Source organism: Heteronotia binoei, chromosome 6 (assembly GCF_032191835.1).
Source record: "Heteronotia binoei isolate CCM8104 ecotype False Entrance Well chromosome 6, APGP_CSIRO_Hbin_v1, whole genome shotgun sequence".
Classification (NCBI taxonomy): domain Eukaryota; kingdom Metazoa; phylum Chordata; class Lepidosauria; order Squamata; family Gekkonidae; genus Heteronotia; species Heteronotia binoei.
The window spans coordinates 139,972,117-139,992,912 of record NC_083228.1 but is presented as its reverse complement, the minus strand read 5'-3'; the positions used below and the strand labels follow the sequence as shown (position 1 = coordinate 139,992,912).

General features: G+C 52.2%; 1 protein-coding gene across 1 annotated transcript in view; it reads left to right on the top strand.

The window, feature by feature from the left end:
• The window catches only part of DIS3L2 (DIS3 like 3'-5' exoribonuclease 2), a 419,389-nt gene extending 398,880 nt beyond the window's left edge, over positions 1-20,509 (top strand). The window contains 2 exon segments of the mRNA XM_060242825.1: positions 4,523-4,624; positions 19,986-20,509. Of these exon segments, the coding sequence (XP_060098808.1) occupies positions 4,523-4,624; positions 19,986-20,096 (213 nt within the window). The 3' untranslated portion in view covers positions 20,097-20,509.
• The last annotated feature ends 287 nt before the right edge of the window (positions 20,510-20,796 follow it).

Below are 20,796 nucleotides of genomic sequence, written 5' to 3'. Positions count from 1 at the left end.
AGGTTGACTCAGCCTTCCATCCTTCCAAGGTCGGTAAAGTGAGTACCCAGCTTGCTGAGGAGAAAGTGTAGATCAGTGGTCCTCAACCTTTCTGGCACCAGGGACCGGTTTTGTGGAAGACAATTTTTTCCACGAACCGGAGGGCAGGACGATGGTTTTGGGGTGATACAGTTGTGCGCTATATGTCTAAAGTGTTTGGTGTGGTGGTGAAGTGTGCGGACTCTTATCTGGGAGAACCGGGTTTGATTCCCCACTCCTCCACTTGCAGCTGCTGGAATGGCCTTGAGTTAGCCATAGTTCTTTCAGAGCTGTCCTTGAAAGGGCAACTTCTGTCAGAGCTCTCTCAGCCCCACCCACCTCACAGGGTGTCTGCTGGGGGCGGTGGGGAAGGGGGAAAAGATCATGAGCTGCTTTGAAACTCTGTAATTCGGCTATAAATCCAATGTTGTTGCCGTCGCCTTTTATTATTATTATTTACATTGTAATATATAATGAAAAAATTACACAACTCAGTGCCCGGTTGCTAACAGGCCACGGATCGGTGCTGGTCCACATACCAGCACTTGCCCCAGACAGAGAGTTCCAACCCCTGATGTAGATGACTGAGGAAGAAGAAGAAGATATTGGATTTATATCCCGCCCTCCACTCCGAAGAGTCTCAGAGCGGCTCACAATCTCCTTTCCCTTCCTCCCCCACAACAGACACCCTGTGAGGTAGATGAAGATATTGGATTTATATCCCGCCCTCCACTCCGAAGAGTCTCAGAGCGGCTCACAATCTCCTTTCCCTTCCTCCCCCACAACAGACACCCTGTGAGGTAGATGAAGATATTGGATTTATATCCTGCCCTCCACTCCGAAGAGTCTCAGAGCGGCTCACAATCTCCTTTCCCTTCCTCCCCCACAACAGACACCCTGTGAGGTAGATGAAGATATTGGATTTATATCCTGCCCTCCACTCCGAAGAGTCTCAGAGCGGCTCACAATCTCCTTTATCTTCCTCCCCCACAACAAACACCCTGTGAGGTAGATGAAGATATTGGATTTATATCCTGCCCTCCACTCCGAAGAGTCTCAGAGCGGCTCACAATCTCCTTTTCCTTCCTCCCCCACAACAAACACCCTGTGAGGTAGATGAAGATATTGGATTTATATCCTGCCCTCCACTCCGAAGAGTCTCAGAGCGGCTCACAATCTCCTTCCCTTCCTCCCCCACAACAGACACCCTGTGAGGTAGATGAAGATACTGGATTTATATCCCGCCCTCCACTCCGAAGAGTCTCAGAACGGCTCACAATCTCCTTTATCTTCCTCCCCCACAACAGACACCCTGTGAGGTGGGTGGGGCTGGAGAGGGCTCTCCCAGGAGCTGCCCTTTCAAGGACAACCTCTGCCAGAGCTATGGCTGACCCAAGGCCATTCCAGCAGGTGCAAGTGGAGGAGTGGGGAATCACACCCGGTTCTCCCAGATAAGAGTCCGCACACTTCACCACTACACCAAACTGGCTCTCCATGGCAACGGCAAACCACCCTGTAAAAAGTCTTCCAAGAAAACATCATGATGTGATGTCACTCCACGGGTTGGCAACGACTTGGCGCTTGCACAGGGAACTACCTTTTTATCACCTGCTGCCTAGTCCTTTTAACTGGAGATGGGGGGGAGGAGGATTGAACCTCGGACCTTCTGCATGCCAAGCAGAGGCTCTGCCACTGAGCCACAGCCTAAAACCCTGCCTAACACCCTGGAGAGCCACTGCCAGTCCGAGTAGACAGTACCGACAGTGACGGACCGAGGGTCTGATTCAGTAGAAGGCAGCTTCGCGTGCTTAGTCAATCTCCAGACAACAGACTTCCGTTTACCTGGAGGAAACGGCCGGTCTGGGAAGTGGACTGAATGGCATTACACACCCCTGAATCCCCTGAGAGCCTCTTTGGTGTAGTGGTGAAGTGTTATCTGGGAGAACCAGGTTTGATTCCCCACTCCCCACTTGCAGCTGCTGGAATGGCCTTGGGTCAGCCATAGCTCTGGCAGAGGTTGTCCTTGAAAGGGCAGCTGCTGGGAGAGCCCTCTCAGCCCCATCCACCTCACAGGGTGTCTTCTGAGGGGGGAGAAGATATAGCAGATTGTGACCACTCTGAGTTTCAGAGTATAGGGTGGGATATCCTTCTTCCCAACCCCCACCCTCCTCAGAATCCACTTCCCAAATCTCCAGGTATTTCCCAGCCCAGGAAAGGTTGAAGGAGCTGGGCATGTTTAGCCTGGAGAGGAGGCGACTGAGAGGTGATAGGATCACCATCTTCAAGTACTTGAAGGGCTGTCCTATAGAGGATGGGGTGGAATTGTTTTATGTGGCCCTAGAAGGTAGGACCAGAACCAATGGGTTGAAATTAAATCAAAAGAGTTTCCGGCTGAACATTAGGAAGAACTTCCTGACCGTTAGAGCGGTTCCTCAGTGGAACGGGCTCCCTCGGGAGGTGGTGGGCTCTCCTTCCTCGGAGGTTTTTCAACAGAGGCTACATGGCCCTCTGACAGCAATGAAGATCCTGTGAATTGAGGGGGAGGGGTTTGTGAGTTTCCTGCATTGTGCAAGGGGTTGGACTAGATGACCCTGGGGGTACCTTCCAACGCTAGGATTCCGTACGCTTCACCTTCCCCGGTTTGCCATTTGCCTCTCCTTGCGGCCCGGCATCCAAGGGCAACGATGGCTGTGTTGCGCAGCCGCCAGGCAGAGGTGGGGAGGACCGATTCCCCCGTCCTCCATCTGCCCCTCGATCAGGGGGATAATTACATGTCGTAACGGCGCAATAAAACAGGAGGGAGAAGCACTTTTGCCTCCTGGAATGAGGGAACGGGGGAAAGTTGGTTTTAATTTCACCTTTGGAAACGGCCGCTCGGAGACACGGGCGGAATGTTCTCCGTGCCTTGGCACCCGACACAGCGGGTTCCTGCCAGTTGCTAGAGTAGATGGTTTGTGACAGCGTGACTGCAGGGATAAGCCACGTTCCCCTGTAGAAGAAGAAGAAGAATTGCAGATTTATACCCCGCCCTTCTCTCTGAGTCAGAGACTCAGAGCCGCTTAAAGTAAAGATAAAAGCAGTCCCCTGTGCAAGCACCAGTCGTTTCCGACTCTGGGGTGACGCTGCTTTCACAACGTTTTCACGGCAGAACTTTATACGGGGTGGTTTGCCGTTGCCTTCCCCAGTCGTCTACACTTTCCCCCCAGCAAGCTGGGGACTCATTTTCCCCACCTCAGAAAGATGGGAGGCTGAGTCAACCTGGAGCCGGCTACCTGAACCAGCTTCCACTGGGATCAAACTCAGGTCGTGAGCAGAGAGCTTCGACTGCAGTACTGCAGCTTTACCACTCTGCGCCACGGGGCTCTTAAGAGCAGCTTACAATCTCCTTTATCTTCTCCCTCCACAACAGACACCCTGTGAGGTGGGTGGGGCTGAGAGGGCTCTCACAGCAGCTGCCCTTTCAAGGATAAACTCTGCCAGAGCTATGGCTGACCCAAGGCCATTCTAGCTGCTGGAAGTGGAGGAGTGGAAAATCAAACCCAGTTCTCCCAGATAAGAGTCTGCACACTTAACCACTACACCAAACTGGCTCTCCTGTAGGAGTGTGTGTGCTAGGGGACTCTCTCCCTTGGTGAGGAGAGGGCTCAATCTTTACTGAGCCTGCCTTTGGTGGGGGAGGGCGGGATACAAAAATAAATTTACCTTACCTTACCTTACCAAAGAGCCCTCTGAGATACCAAATTCCCGGTTCGATATAGTGGGGAATCAAACCTGGTTCTGCCAGATAAGAGCCTATACCAAACTGGCTCTCTAAGAAGATGATACTGGATTTATATCCCACCCCTTCACTCTGCATCTCAGAGTGGCTTACAATCTCCTTTTATCTTCCTCCCCTGCAGCAGGCACCAGGTGAGGTGGGTGGGGCTGAGAGAGCTCTCCCAGAGTTGTCTCCTTTCAAGCACAACTCTGCTAGAGCTATGGCTGACCCAAGGCCATTCCAGCAGCTGCAAGCGGAGGAGTGGGGAATCAAACCCAATTCTCCCAGATAAGAGTCTGCACACTTAACCCCTACACTAAACTGGCTCTCTAAGAAGAAGATATTGGATTTATATCCTGCCCTATACTCTGAATCTCAGAGCGGTTACAATCTTCTTTTACCCTTCTTCCCCCACAACAGACACTCTGTGAGGTAGGTGGGGCTGAGAGAGCTCTCACAGCAGCTACCCTTTCAAGGACAACTCCTGCGAGAGCTATGGCTGACCCGAGGCAGCTGCAAGTGGAGTCCAGCAGCTGCAAGTGGAGGAGTGCGGAATCAATCCCGGTTCTCCCTGATAAGAGTCTGCACGCTTAACCACGACACCAAACTGGCTCTCACGTTCCCAAATTATAATGAATCACCTTCCCCAGAATTTGTGAATCTCACAGTCAACATTTGGACGCATGGTTCTGCATGCCTCCGCGTGACTCTTGTCTCTTCCCTGCCTCTCTCTTTTTTTTCTCGCAGGCTTTGCCTCTGGTGGGATTCCACTTCCAGAAGGTGGGCAAGAAGCCGCAGCTGAGCCTGGTGTGGGAGCCGGAGAGTCCCGAACGGGAGGCCGTACAACAGGTAGAGTCCCCTCCCAGGCCTCGCCCAGCCTAGGAGAGCCAGATGGGTGGAAGCCTTGGGGAGGGATAGCTTGCTTTCCTAGGCTCTCTCAGTCGCACAGCAGAGCTACTGAGCCAAGCCTCTCTTCCTCCTATAGACTGAGGTCCCCCCCCCCCCCCCCCCGCTAAGTCCCTGGGGAAGGAAGGAAAGAGCCAGAGCTTCCTTTGCCCAGTTCTCTGGATCCCATGGGAGAGATACAAAGAAAGCACCTTTAAGACCAATGAGGGCTAACGTTTAAGCATGTTTTAAGTTTTTTAAAAAATATATTTGTGTTTGTCTGTGTTCTTTATAAAATTTATATCTGCTACCTAATCGTAAATAGGGATGTTTAGCCTGGAGAGGAGGCAGCTGAGAGGTGATATGATCACCATCTTTAAGAAGGATATAGACAAGCTGCAGCAAGTCCAGAGGAGGGCGACGAAGATGGGGAAAGGTCTGGAGACCAAGTCCTATGAGGAAGGGTTGAAGGAGCTGGGCATGTTTAGCCTGGAGAGGAGGTGGCTGGGAGGGGATAGGATCACCATCTTCAAGGACTTGAAGGGCTGTCATATAGAGGGGTCTGGAGACCAAGTCCTATGAGGAAAGGTTGAAGGAGGTGGGGATGTTTAGCCTGGAGAGGAGGTGGCTGGGAGGGGATAGGATCACCATCTTCAAGTCCTTGAAGGGCTGTCCTATAGAGGATGGGGTGGAATTGTTTTCTGTGGCCCCAGAAGGTAGGACCAGAATCAACGGGTTGAAATTAAATCCAAAGAGTTTCCGGCTCAACATGAGGAAGGACTTCTGACCATTAGAGCGGTTCCTCAGTGGAACAGGCTTCCTTGGGAGGTGGTGAGCTCTCCTTCCTGGGAGGTTTTTAAACAGAGGCTAGATCCTCTGACAGCAATGAGGATCCTGTGAATTTAGGGGGAGGTGTTTGTGAGTTTAGAGTAGTTCCTCAGTAGAACAGGCTTCCTCAGGAGGTGGTGGGCTCTCCTTCCTTGGAGGTTTTTCAGCAGAGGCTGGATGGCCATCTGACAGCGATGAAGATCCTGTGAATTTAGGGGGAGGTATTTGTGGGTTTCCTGCATTGTGCAGGGGGTTGGACTAGATGACCCTGGAGATCCCTTCCAACTCTAGGATTCTATGATTCTAGGTACACACATGGCCCGGCCAAACATGGCTAGGCCGAAACAGACATGGGCCGACCCAAGAAGGTCTCTTTTGTCAGATCCGGCCCTCATAACAAATGAGTTTGACGCCCCAGTTTTAGAGCATGAGCGCCCATGCCCTCTCCCCCCCCCCCACCCCAGCTGGTATCTATTCATTTACAGGTTCAGGGCAGACAAAAGGAAATAGTTCTTTACACAAAGAGTGATTCGGATGTGGAATCTGCTGCCAGGAGATGTAGTGAGGGCCACAGGCATTTTGTTCTTGTTCAGTCGCACAGTCGAGTCCGACTCTCTGCGACCCCGTGGACAAAGTCACTCCAGGCCCTCCTGTCTTCCACCATCCTCCGAAGTCTGCTCAAATTCGTGTTGGTTACATCAGTTATGCTGTCCAGCCATCTCATCTTTTGCCGTCCCCGTCTTCTTTTGCCTTCTGTCTTTCCCAGCATCAGGGTCTTCTCCAGTGAGGGCTCCTTTCTCATTGGGTGGCCAAAGTATTGGAGCTTCAGCTTCAGCATCTGACCTTCCAGGGAACAGTCTGGGTTGATTTCCCTTAGGACTGACTGATGGGATCTTCTTGGAGGATAAGTAGCCTGTCAGTGGCTACTAGCAGGTGGTTGAGGAGAACCTCCACATCTAGAAGCACTAATCTTCTGAATCCCAGAGCCAAGAGGCAACGTTAGGGGAAGGTCTTGGCCTCTATGATCTCTTATTGGCCCTCCAGACGACTTGGTTGGCCTCTATGTGAGACAGGATGCTGAACTAGATGGACCTTCACTGGTCTGATCCAGCAGGGCTCTTCTGATGTTCTCATGAAGACCTCAGCCTCTTTGCCCTGTTGTTGAACATCCAGAGGAACTGACTGGCCACTGTGTGAGACAGGATGCTGGACTAGATGGACCCTCACTGGTCTGATCCAGCAGGGCTCTTCTGATGTTCTTATGAAGGCCTCGGCCTCTCTGCCCTGTTGTTGGCCCTCCAGAGGAACTGGTTGGCCCCTGTGTGAGACAGGATGTTGTCCTTATGAAGGCCTCAGCCTCTCTGCCCTGTTGTTGGCCCTCCAGAGGAACTGGTTGTCCACTGTGTGAGACAGGATGGTGGACTAGATGGACCTTCACTGGTCTGATCCAGCAGGGCTCTTCTGATGTTCTCATGAAGACCTCAGCCTCTCTGCCCTGTTGTTGGACATCCAGAGGAACTGACTGGCCACTGTGTGAGACAGGATGGTGGACTAGATGGACCTTCACTGGTCTGATCCAGCAGGGCTCTTCTGATGTTCTCATGAAGACCTCAGCCTCTCTGCCCTGTTGTTGGACCTTCAGAGGGACTGGCTGGCCACTGTGTGAGACAGGATGCTGGACTCGATGGACCCTCACTGGTTTGATCCAGCAGGGCTCTTCTGATGTTCTCATGAAGACCTCAGCCTCTTTGCCCTGTTGTTGGACATCCAGAGGAACTGACTGGCCACTGTGTGAGACAGGATGCTGGACTCGATGAAGCCTCACTGGTCTGATCCAGCAGGGCTCTTCTGATGCTCTTCTGAAGGCCTCAGCCTATCTGCCCTGTTGTTGACCCTCCAGAGAAACTGGCTGGCCCCTGTGTGAGAAAGGATGCTGGACTAGATGGACCTCTCTGGGGAACTCTCTGGGGCAGTGATGCTCTGTATTCTTGGTGCTTGGGAGGGCTTCTAGTGTCCTGGCCCCACTGATGGACCTCCTGATGGCGCCTGGTTTTTTTTTTTAGCCACTGTGTGACACAGAGTGTTGGACTGGATGGGCCATTGGCCTGATCCAACATGGCTTCTCTTATGTTCTTACGTCCCTCACTGGTCTGATCCAGCAGGGCTCTTCTGATGTTCTTATGAAGGCCTCAGCCTCTATGCCTTGTTGGCCATCCAGAGGAGCTGACTGGCCCTTGTGTGAGACAGGATGCTGGACTAGATGGACCCTCACTGGTCGGATCCAGCAGGGCTCTTCTGATTCTCTCATGAAGGCTCAGCCTCTTTGCCCTGTTGGTGGCCATCCAGAGGAACTGACTGGCCCCTGTGTGAGACAGGATGCTGGACTAGATGGACCTCTTCTGACGTTCTCATGAAGGCCTCAGACTCTTTGCCCTGTTGTTGGCCCTCCCGAGGAACTGGATGGCCACTGTGTGAGACAGGACGCTGGGCTAGATGGACCGCTGGCCCGATTCAGCAGGGCTTTCCTCATGTTCTTACTTCTCAGGGCTGTTATCTGCTCATTGGTATCCCACAGTCGGCTATGGTTTTCTAACCTCTCTCTTGTTCACGGAGCCTCCCACATTTTGTCCGTCTCCCCAGATTTAATTAACATAGCATTCTCTCCTCCCGGTTTCCATTTGTGAATACTGCTGCTCCATCGCCTCAAGCCGCCCCACCTCTCCACCTGAAGGAGGAAGCGCATCACTTTTCTCCAACCCCCTGCCTCCAGGAGGGCTTTGCTCCCCTCTTGCAATCCCCCTCCAGATCCAATTAGACTTTCCTTTTTTTTTTTGCCTTCCCTCAGCAGATTTCCCGAGACACGGTGTCAAAACACTTTATTTGAGTCTCGGAATCTCTCGCGCGCAGCCTTTGGTTCCATTAACTCCGTAGCTGAGCCACGGGGGAGAGCTGAGGTCGCCGGGCCTGATTAAGTTCTGCCCCAGTGCCAAATGCACGTTGGCAACCCTTAAAATAATGCGCTGCTTGATTGCATTGAAGTTTTTGGCAACCTGGATGTTGGGGAGGGAGAAAGCTGTGAGCAACGCAGAGGGCGGCAGAGATAACGGGGAAGGAGAAAATCTGCAGTCCCAACCACACATCCGGGATCCTTCCCATGACAGAATGTCACGTGAACATACGTGAAGCTGCCTGATAATTGGCTACTCACATCGGCAGCAGCACTTCAGGTCTCAGGCTGAGGTCTTCTCCATCATTTTCTGTCTCATCCTTTTAACTGGAGATTGAACCTGGGACCTTCTGCATGCCAAGCAGAGGCTCTGCCACTGAGCCATGACCCCTCACGAAAAGAAGATGGTAGAAAGCCGTAGGTTTATACTCCGCCCTTCTCTCAGAGCAACTCACAATCTCCTTTACCTTCCTCCCCCACAGCAGACAACCTGTGAGGTGGGTGGGGCTGAGAGAGCTCTGACAGAAGCTGCCCTTTCAAGGACAGCTCTGCGAGAGCTATGGCCGACCCAAGGCCATTCCAGCAGCTGCTAGTGGAGGAGTGGGGAATAAAACCCGGTTTTCCCAGATAAGAGTCCGCGCACTTCACCACTACACCAAACATGAAGCTGCTGTATACTGAATGAAACCTCTGGTCCGTCAAGAACAGTATTGTCTTCTCTGACCGGCAGCAGATCTCCAGTCCAAAGTCTCAGGTGTTTCACATCGCTTACTGCCTGGTCTGTTTTGGACTGGAGATGCTGGGGATTGAACTTGCCATTGGCCTGATCCATCATGGCTTCTCTTCTGTTCTTCTGTGACACAGAATGTTGGACTGGATGGGCCATTGGCCTGATCCAACATGGCTTCTCTTATGTTCTTATGTGACACAGACTGTTGGACTGGAGGGGCCATTGGCCTGATCCAACATGGCTTCTCTTCTGTTCTTGTGTGACACAGAGTGTTGGACTGGAGGGGCCATTGGCCTGATCCAACATGGCTTCTCTTATGTTCTTATGTGACATAGAGTGTTGGACTGGATGGGCCACTGGCCTGATCCAACATGGCTTCTCTTATGTTCTTATGTGACATAGAGTGTTGGACTGGAGGGGCCATTGGCCTGATCCAACATGGCTTCTCTTATGTTCTTATGTGACACAGAGTGTTGGACTGGAGGGGCCATTGGCCTGATCCAACATGGCTTCTCTTATGTTCTTTTGTGACACAGAGTGTTGGACTGGAGGGGCCATTGGCCTGATCCAACATAGCTCCTCTTATGTTCTTATGTTACACAGAGTGTTGGACTGCATGGGCCACTGGCCTGATCCAACATGGCTCCTCTTATGTTCTTATGTGACACAGAGTGTTGGACTGGAGGGGCCACTGGCCTGATCCAACATGGCTTCTCTTCTGTTCTTATGTGACACAGAGTGTTGGACTGGAGGGGCCATTGGCCTGATCCAACATGGCTCCTCTTATGTTCTTATGTTACACAGAGTGTTGGACTGGATGGGCCAGTGGCCTGATCCAACATGGCTCCTCTTATGTTCTTATGTGACACAGAGTGTTGGACTGGAGGGGCCATTGGCCTGATCCAACATGGCTTCTCTTCTGTTCTTATGTGACACAGAGTGTTGGACTGGAGGGGCCATTGGCCTGATCCAACATGGCTTCTCTTATGTTCTTATGTGACACAGAGTGTTGGACTGGAGGGCCAATGGCCTGATCCAACATGGCTTCTCTTCTGTTCTTATGTGACACAGAGTGTTGGACTGGAGGGGCCATTGGCCTGATCCAGCATGGCTTCTCTTCTGTTCTTATGTGACGCAGAGTGTTGGACTGGAGGGGCCACTGGCCTGATCCAACATGGCTTCTCTTCTGTTCTTAGGACTCTCTCTCTCTCTCTCTCTCTCTCGGCTTGGCTTCGCGAACGAAGATTTAAGAAGGGTGCAATAGTCCACGTCTGCTGCAGGCTCGCTGGTGGCTGACAAGACCAGTATTTCTATATTATTTCACTGAGTCTTAAGCAACAGGGTCTCTATATCATTTTGTTGAGTCTTAAATATTAAATGTTCCAACATTCACTCATGGTCCTAATATAACAATTCCACGCACACAGTATTCCAGAAGATTCATTATAGTCCCAACTCCATCTTTAGGAAGTGGAAAGTGCTTGTTTCCAAGTGCTTCTAGTATGTAAAAGTCCATTCTTCCTTCAAGTAGGGAAACTTCTTATGCCTCCTCCAATGGAGATACCAGTCATTTTAATGATATAGAGACCCTGTCATTTAAGACTCAAATCATATAGAAATGCTGTTTGTATTTCTATTTGTATTGTAGAGAGCCAGTTTGCTGTAGTGGTTAAGTGCATGGACTCTTATCTGGGAGGTCTGAGTCCCCACTCCTCCACTTGCAGCTGCCAGAAAGGCCTTGGGTCAGCCATAGCTCTTGCAGGAGTTATCCTTGAAAGGGCAGCTTCTGTCAGAACTCTCTCAGCTCCACCCACCTCAGAGGCACTAATCCTCTGGATCTCAGAGCCAGAAGGAAGGGGAAGGCCTCAGTCTCTCTGCCCCATTGCTGCCTCTTCAGAGGAACAGCTTGGCCACCGTGTGAGACAGGAGGCTGGACTAGATGGGCCCTCACTGGTCTGATCCAGCAGGGCTCTTCTGATGTCCTTAGGAAGGCCTCAGCCTCTCTGCCCTGTTGTTGGCCTCCGGAGGACCTGGTTGGCCACTGTGTGAGACAGGAGGCTGAACTAGATGTTCCACTGGTCTGATCCCGCAGGGTTCTTCTTGTGTTTTAATGAAGGTCTTGGCCTCTTCGCCCTGCTGTTGTCCCTCCGGAGAAATTGATTAGCTACTGTGTGAGACTTGATGCTGGGCTAGATGGGCCACACGTCTGATCCAGAGGGATTCTTATGATGTTCTTGCAAATGCCTTGGCCTCTGTGCTCTGTTTTTTTTCCTCCAGAGGAACTGGTTGGCCACTGTGTGAGACAGGATGCTGAACTAGATGGATCACTGGTCTGATCCAGCAGGGCTCTTCGGATGTTCTTATGAAGGCCTCTCTGCCCTGTTGTTTGCCCTCCAGAGGAACTGGCTGGCCATTGTGTGAGACAGGATGCTGGACTAGATGGACCACTGGTGTGATCCAGCAGAGCTTTTCTGATATTCTTATGAAGGCCTCTGTGCCCTGTTGTTGGCCCTCCAAAGGAACTGGCTGGCCACTGTGTGAGTGAGACAGGATGCTGGACTAGATGGACCACTGGTGTGATCCAGCAGAGCTTTTCTGATATTCTTATGAAGGCCTCTGTGCCCTGTTGTTGGCCCTCCAAAGGAACTGGCTGGCCACTGTGTGAGTGAGACAGGATGCTGGACTAGATGGACCACTGGTGTGATCCAGCAGAGCTCTTCTGATGTTCTTATGAAGGCCTCTGTGCCCTGTTGTTGGACCTCCAGAGGAACTGGTTGGCCTCTGTGTGAGACAGGATGCTGGACTAGATGGACGCTCACTGGTCTGATCCAGCAGGGCTCTTCTGATGTTCTTATGAAGGCTTCGGCCTCTGCCCTGTTGTTGATCCACCTGAGGAACTGGCTAGCCACTGGATGGGACAGGAGGCTGGACTAGATGGACCACTGGTCTGATCCAGCAGGGCTCTTCTCATGTTCTTATGAAGGCCTCAGCCTCTCTGCCCTGTATTTGGCCCTCCAGAGGAACTGGTTGGCCATTGTGTGAGACACGAGGCTGGACTAGATGGACCACTGGTTTGATCCAACAGGGCTTTTCATATGTTCTTAAAGAAGGGGACCCATCCCCCTGACGGAGCCCAGTTCCTAGAGAGGAAACTCCAAATCAGGCTTCTGACCTGATGTCCTTGACCCTGATCCTGGGAGGGGGGAGCTATGCACTCTGCCCATGCTCAGGAGCATGCTCAAAGCCTTTCTTTGAATGTTCCCCTGACAGGGCTTGGCAAAATTCAAGATCTTTAGTCCAGTGACCTCAGGCACCCATCATGGCATTCCTTCCCTTTGCATACTTATGGAGATGTTCCTATAGATCAGGCCTGCATCGCCATAGAGGTGGGAAGGGCTGGTGAGCACCGAAAATTCCACATTAACTGCAGTTCCCCTGTAGCTTCCCTCTTGGCAGCTGTACTTGCACCGGAACCGAGAGCGGGGAAACCAGTTCTCTTTTTGATGGGGCGTTCCAGCGAGGAACGTGACGGGGCGTCATTGCAGGCTTTTTTCTGTCTCAGCAAATACAGCTTGCGTGAGTCATGCAGCTAAATGGCAGACATCCTCCCATAGAATCATGACGTTGGAAGGGACCTCCAGGATCCTCTAGTCTGACCCCCTGCACAATGCAGGAAACTCACAAACGCCTCCCCCAAAATTCACAGGATCTTCATTGCTGTCTAGCTTCTGTTGAAAAACCTCCAAGGAAGGAGAGCCCACCACCTCACAAGGAGGAAGCTTGTTCCATTGGGGAACCACTCTAAACTCACAAACACCTCCCCTAAATTCACAGGATCTTCATTGCAGTCAGATGGCCATCTAGCTTCCGTTGAAAAACCTCCAAGGAAGGAGAGCCCACCACCTCCCATGGAGGAAGCCTGTTCCATCGAGGAACCGCTCTAAACTCACAAACCCCTCCCCCTAAATTCACAGGATCTTCATTGCAGTCAGATGGCCCTCTAGCTTCTGTTGAAAAACCTCCAAGGAAGGAGAGCCCACCACCTCCCGAGGAAGAAGAAGAATTGCACATTTATACCCCGCCCTTCTCTCAGAGCAGCTTACAATTTCCTATATCTTCTCCCCCCACCACAACAGACACCCTGTGAGGTGGGTGGGGCTGAGAGAGCTCTGGCAGGACAACCTCTGCCAGAGCTATGGCTGACCCAAGGCCATTCCAGCAGCTGCAAGTGGAGGAGTGGGGAATCAAACCCGGTTCTCCCAGATAAGAGTCCGCGCACTTAACCACTACCCCAAACTGGAAGCCTGTTCTCCATTTCTGGCAACTCCAAAACTAACTCAGAGCGCATTTGCTCACCATGCAGAAAGCCCCAGGTTCAAAAACCAGCATTTCCAGTTCAAAGGGCCAGGGGATCATTGATAGGAAAGACGGTTGCATAACAGACTCTGGAGAGCTGCTGCCAGTCCGGGCAGACAATACTGACCTTGAAAAGACCCATAATCGGACTCTGCAGAAGTCAGCTTCATCAGTTGATCTTCCTTGACATGTGGCTCACGTATATTTTATGGGGAGGGGCCATGGCTCAGTGGCAGAGCCTCTGTTTGGCATGCAGAACATCCCAGGTTCAATCCCCAGCATCTCCAGTGAAAAGGACCAGGCAGGAGGGGATGGGAAAGACCTCAGCCTGAGACTCTGGAGAGCTAAGGAGGGGGGCTGTGGCTCAGCGGTAGAGCATTCACTTGGCATGCAGAAGGTCCCAGGTTCCATCCCCAGCATCTCCAGTTAAAAGGACCAGGCAGGAGGTGATGGAAAAGACCTCAGTCTGAGACCCTGGAGAGCTAAGGAAGGGGGGGCTGTGGCTCAGTGGTAGAGCATCTGCTTGGCATGCAGAAGGTCCCAGGTTCAATCCCCGGCATCTCCAGTTGAAAAGGACCAGGCAGGAGGGATGGGAAAGACCTCAGTTTGAGATCCTGGAGAGCTAAGGAGGGAGGCTGTGGCTCAGCGGTAGAGCATTCACTTGGCATGCAGAAGGTCCCAGGTTCAATCCCTGGCATCTCCAGTTAAAAGAACCAGGCAGGAGGTGATGGGAAAGACCTCAGCGTGAGACCCTGGAGAGCTGAGGAGGGGGGCTGTGGCTCAGTGGTAGAGCATCTGCTTGGCACGCAGAAGGTCCCAGGTTCAATCCCCGGCATCTCCAGTGAAAAGGACCAGGCAGGAGGTGATGGGAAAGACCTCAGCGTGAGACCCTGGAGAGCTAAGGAGGTGGGCTGTTGTTCAGTGGTATAGCCTCCGCTTGGCACGCAGAAGGACCCAGGTTCGATCCCTAGCATCTCCAGTGGAAAAGGACCAGGTGGGAGGTGATGGGAAAGACTTCAGCCTGAGGCCCTGGAGAGCTAAGGAGGGGGGCTGTGGTAGGGCCTCTGCTTGGCATCCGGACCATCCCACGTTCAATCTCCAGATAAAAAAGGACAAAGCAGGAGGTGATGGGAAAGATCTCAGCCTGAGACCCTGGACAGACATAGACAGTGGCTTTGGCTCAGTGGTAGAGCATCTGCTTGGCGTGCAGAAGGTCCCATGTTCAGTCCCCGGCATCCCCAGTTCAAAGGACCAGGCAGGAGGTGACGGGAAAGACTTCAACCTTGGACCCTGGAGAGCTGCTACTACCTACTTTAATTACAGAGAATGATTAAAATGTGGGATTTGCTGCCAGAGGATGCAGTGATGGCCACAAGAATGAAGAGCTTTAAAAGGGGATTAGATAGATTCATGGAGGAGAGGAACCTCCACATTCAGAAGCAGTAAACCTCTGAATCCCAGAGACGGGGGGCAACATTAGGGGAAGACCTCAGCCTCTGTGCCCTGTGGTTGACCCTCTAGGAGAACAGGTCAGCCACTGAGTGAGAGTGGATGCTGGACCAGATGGACCCTCACTGGTCTGATCCAGCAGGGCTCTTCTGATGTTCTTAGGAAGGCCTCAGCCTCTCTGCCCTGTTGCTGGCCCTCCAGAGGAACTGGTTGGCCCCTGTGTGAGACTGGATGCTGGACTAGATGGACCCTCACTGGTCTAATCCAGCAGGGCTCTTCTGGTGTTCTTATGAAGGCCTCAACCTCTGTGTCTTGTTGTCAGGCCTCCAGAGGAACTAGATGGTCACCGTGTGAGACAGGAGGCTGGACTAGATGGACCCTCACTGGTTGATCCAGCAGGGCTCTTCTGATGCTCTTATGAAGGCCTCGGCCTCTCTGCCCTGTTGTTGGCCCTCCAGAGAAACTGGCTGGCCACTGTGGAGAATCAGTTCCCCTGGAGGGCCAACAACAGGACACGGCAGTTGAGGCCCTCATAAGAACATCAGAAGAGCTCTGCTGGATCAGACAGTGAGGGTCCATCTAGTCCAGCATCCTGCCACACACAGTGGCCAACCAGTTCCTCTGGAGGGTCAACAACAGGGCAGAGAGGTTGAGGCCTTCCCCTGAGAAGAACCTCAGAAGAGCCCTGCTGGACAAGACCACGGGTCCATCTAGTCCAGCCTTCTGTCTCACACAGAGGCCAACCAGGTCCTCTGGAGGGCCAGCGCGAGGGCAGAGAGGCTGAGGCCTTCTCCTGATGTAGCCTCCTGGCACTGAGGTTGACTGCTGTCCCTGCTGCCTCTGTACATGGAGCTTCCCTTTTGCCACCATGGCTAGGAGCCCCTGTTAGACCCTCCATCTATCCCTTTTTAAATCTGTTTCTCTGTGGCCCTCACTACATCTCTGGCAGCAAACTCCACACCTGCGTCACTCTCTGTGTAAAGTAGCCTTTCCTTTGGTCCGTCCTGAACCTGCTGCCCATAAGCTGCATTGGATGCCTTGGAGTTCTAGTCCTCTCCCCCCCCACCCCACCCGGCCGTCAAATGCAGCATCCGGTTTCCAGCAGTGCTGGCTGAGGGGTGGAGGTTTGACCGCTCAGAGGCAAGACGCCAGGGCACAGCGCCTCCTCTGCCCTTTGCCCCCCCCCCATCACTTGGTGTTCCAAGGGAGACGCCCGGTGTCTAGGGTTGCCAACTGTGCTTTGGAAGATTCCTGGAGATTCAGAGGCACAGCCTGGAGAGAAAGGCATTTGGAAGGGAGTTCAGCAGGGATGTGATGCCACAAAACGTGACCGTCGGAGGTGCCGTTTTCTCAAGGAGCGTACAGAATCGAACAGCAACCGGTGTGCAAAAGAGTACTGTAAATGCAAAAAGTAATCACCGGAGTAAGACAACACTTTAGAAAGACAGCCAAGTATCTATATTACAAGAAGTCAAAGTTAAACCAATACTATGCACGCAGCTGCAAAGAGCCTGTCCACAAACGACGGCATCCGCTGCTCCGCAGGTTTCTGTCTCTTAAGGGGCCAGCGCTTTAAATCCCAAGCTGCAGCTTCTGTAGATAAGAAAGTTTGTCTTCTTTTGAGTCACAAAGACTTCAATAGCGTTGAGAAGAGACCGAACGCTCACGGCAAGATAAATCCACAAGGAGAGAACTCGCCACATCTGGAACTTGCTGGCGGTTTCGAAGCCTTCCTCTACTCTCTCTCATAAGCCAGGCTTTTTTTGAGCAGGAATGCAGTTCCGGCTGGCTTGGCGTCAAGAGGTGTGGCCTAATAAGCAAATGAGTTCCTGCTGGCCGTTTTCTACATAAAAGTCCTGTGTGGAACAATAGTGATGTCATGGGGTGTGGCCTAATATGCAAATGAGTTCCTGCTGGGCTTTTTCAACAAAAAGGCCTGTGAAACAATAGCGGCATCAGGGGCGTGGCCTAATATGCAAATGAGCTCCTGCTGGGCTTTTTTTCACAAAAAGCCCTGCGTGAAACAATGATGCAGTCAGGGGTGTGGCCTAATATGCAAATGAGCTCCTGCTGAGCTTTAAAAAAACCCAGTGAAGCAATACTGCCATCAGGGGTGTGGCCTAATATGCAAATGAGTTCTTGCTAGGCTTTTTTCCTACAAAAAGGCCTGTGTGAAGCAATGGTGGCAGCGGGGTGTGGCCTAATATGCAAATGAGTTCCTGCTGGGTTTCTACAGCAAAAGGCCTGCGCGAAACAACAATGACGTCAGGGGTGTGGCCTAATATGCAAATGAGTTCCCGCTGGGATTTTTCTGCAAAAAGGCCCGTGTGGAACAATAGTGATGTCAGGGGGTGTGGCCTAATTTGCAAACGAGATCCTGCTGGGCTTTTTCGACAAAAAGGCCTGTGAAACAATAGCGGCATCAGAGGTGTGGCCTAATATGCAAATGAGTTCCTGCTGGGCTTCTTTTACAAAGAAAGCCCTGCTTATAAGTATGCAATATTTCCACGGAGCCACAGTGTAAACATCAGCTGAACGATCAAAACGTTATATCTTTTTCTTCACCGCAACAGGCTTTGTTCGTTCAACTGATATTTACACTGTGGCTCCGTAGAAATATTGCCTCCTTATACGCGAGAGAGAGCAGAAGAAGGCTTCACACACCCGCCGGCAAGTTCTAGATGTGGCGAGTTCTCTCCTCCTCTTTGGGAATTATCTTGCCGTGAGCGTCCTGTCTCTTCTCAACGCTGCTGAAGTATTCATCACCCCAAAACAAGACGAACTTTCTTATCTACAGAAGCTGCGGCTTGGGATTTAATGTGGGACTGTTGGGCCCTTAAGAGACAGAAACCCTCAGAGCAGCCGAAGCCATCGTTGGCGGACAGGCTCTTTGCAGCTGCGTGCATAGTCTTGTCTTAACTTTGACTTCTTGCCCTATAGATACTTGGCTGTCTTTCTAAAGTGTTGTCTTACTCTGGTGATTATTTGGCATTTACAGTTTTCTCAAGGAGAACCGGTAGGGTTGCCAGCTCTTATCCTGAGGGATTCTTGGAGATTTGGGAGTGCAGCCTGTGGAGGGAGGGGGTGTGGAGGGGAAGGAACTCAGCAGGGTGTGATGCCCTAGGAGCCAGCCTCCGAAGCGGCTGTTTCCTCCAAGGCAAGTGAGCTCTGTAGTCTGGAGTTCAGTCTGGAGAGCCAGTTTTGTGTAGCGCTTAAGTGCGCGGACTCTTCTCTGGGAGAACTGGGTTTGATTCCCCACTCCTCCACTTGCAGCTGCTGGAATGGCCTTGGGTCAGCCAGAGCTCTCGTAGGAGTTGTCCTTGAAAGGGCAGCTGCTGGGAGAGCCCTGTCAGCCCCACCCATCTCTCAGGGTGTTTGTTGTGGGGGAAGGAGATAAAGGAGATTTAGGCTGCTCTGAGACTCTGTCCTTGAAAGGGCAGCTCCTGGGAGGGCCCTCTCAGCCCCACCCACCTCTCAGGGTGTTTGTTGTGGGGGAAGGAGATAAAGGAGATTTTAGGCTGCTCTGGTACACTGTCCTTGAAAGGGCATCTTCTGTCAGAGCTCTCTCAGCCCCACCCACCCCACAGGGTGTCTGTTGTGGGGGAAGGAGATAAAGGGATTGTGAGCTGCTCTGAGACTTTGATTCAGAGAGAAGGGCGGGGTATAAATCTGCAATTCTTCTTGCAGGCCTCATTTTGGGCAGGAGCTCACAGGAGCAGAGCTCCGGAACTTCTAAATTTCATTGAGCTCTTTCTTTCCTCCCCCCCCCCCTCAAAAAAAAGAATTGCTTCTGGGCTCCATTTTTCAAACCCCCCATGAGAATTTGGCTGAACTCTGAGACTGGAGAAACTTTAGAATATTTTTCCTCACGAAAAAAAAGGGAAAATAACCAAAACGTATCAAGCAAACAGATGGAAATCTTCCTCATGCCCCTGTGGCTGCAGAGGAGAAAGCCATTGAAAAAGTATAATCAAGGGAGTAAGGTTTGATGATGGCAATTCCGATTCAAGAAGCATTTTAAGGTAGATGCTGAGGTGATATAATTGAGTCCGCTTTCCGGTGATGTCACAGGTGTGTGCCGTATGCAAAGGAGTGGTGCTAATGAGCTCCAGCACCTCTTTTTCTAAGAAATGACCCCTGTATTCGTTGTGATGGAGTTTGGCACCCCCGTCTGTGTCCACAGAGAGGCTCTCTTCAGCCACCACGGCCTGAAGAGAGCCATAGTTTGGCATAGTGGTTAAGTGTGCAAACTCTTATCTGGGTGAACCGGGTTTGATTCCCCACTCCTCCACTTGCAGCTGCTGGAATAGCCTTGGGTCAGCCATAGCTCTGGCAGAGGTTGTCCTGGAAAGGGCAGCTTCTGTCAGAGCTCTCTCAGCCCCACCCACCTCACAGGGTTTGATTCCCCACTCCTCCACTTCCAGCTGCTGGAATGGCCTTGGGTCAGCCATAGCTCTCGCAGGAGTTGTCCTTGAAAGGGCAGCTGCTGGGAGAGCTCTCTCAGTCCCACCCACCTCACAGGGTTTGATTCCCCACTCCTCCACTTCCAGCTGCTGGAATGGCCTTGGGTCAGCCATACCTCTCGCAGGAGTTGTCCTTGAAAGGGCAGCTGCTGGGAGAGCTCTCTCGGCCCCACCCACCTCACAGGGTTTGATTCCCCACTCCTCCACTTCCAGCTGCTGGAATGGCCTTGGGTCAGCCATAGCTCTGGCAGAGGTTGTCCTTGAAAGGGCAGCTGCTGGGAGAGCTCTCTCGGCCCCACCCACCTCACAGGGTGTCTGTTGTGGGGGAAGAAGATACAGGAGATTGTAAGCCGCTCTGAGTCTCCGATGCAGAGAGAAGGGCGGGGTATAAAGCTGCAGCCGTCTTCTTCTAAACATAGATAGCCTTCTCCTCTCATAATGATCAAGGCTCCTGAGTCTTCTGTGCGGATATTAAGCCTCCGTTTTTCAAATTAACCATCCAGTCAACCATCCTCACTCCCCACCTCTTGTCTTCTCCTTTCCCTCCACCAGGATATCGCCATTTTCACCTTGGTGGAGGTGGCGCTGAAGTCGGACAGCGCCCCCTTGAGGTACAGCGCGGTGCTGAAGAGGCCCAACGCGGCGGAGAACGGCGCCTCCTGAGGGACCCGGCCTCTCCCGGGTCAGTTCCGCCAAAGCCGCCGTGAGCCCCACAGAGGCCACCCCCTGCAAAGACACTCTCCAGGAAAAAGACAGCCCGCAGGCCTTCTGGTTTAGTGGGTCGGTGGGTTTTTGTTTTAACCGATGTTTCTTTTTTAACCCGAGGGGGCAGCAGTGGAAATTGCAGGAACTCAAAACTCTTTTGGCTTTCTTCGTCTTCTTTTTGGTGGGATCGTTTTACACCCCGTTTTCCCCACGGCCCCAACGGACTCAGGGCTTCCCAGCTGAAGCGGTGTCTTGGGCCCTCCGTATCTTGTGTGCGTATCGCTGACCGTGAGGTCCCGGTAAGCATCTGCTGAAACGGTCCTTACTGTAACCTCTTCCACACTGTAATAAAAACGTGGCCCACAGTGGAACGTGAGTGTCTCCTTGTGTTATTTTCTGCCCCTGGACACAACTCTGCGTCTGCTGCTTTCACTTCTTTCTTTCCCTGGAGCGCCTTCCCCCCCCTCCCTCCCATCCTCGCAACACAAAAAGGAAGTTCTGAGTTCTCTTCCTCTTTTTTTTCCCCTCCCCGTCTCTCCCTCCCTTCCCCAAACGTGACGGCCCGGGGATTTCAGAAGGCAAGCTGTCAAACAAGGATCTCGGAGATTGTAATCTGGCATTGGGGGCTGGTGAGTCCGGCGTTGGGGAAACTCTGGGA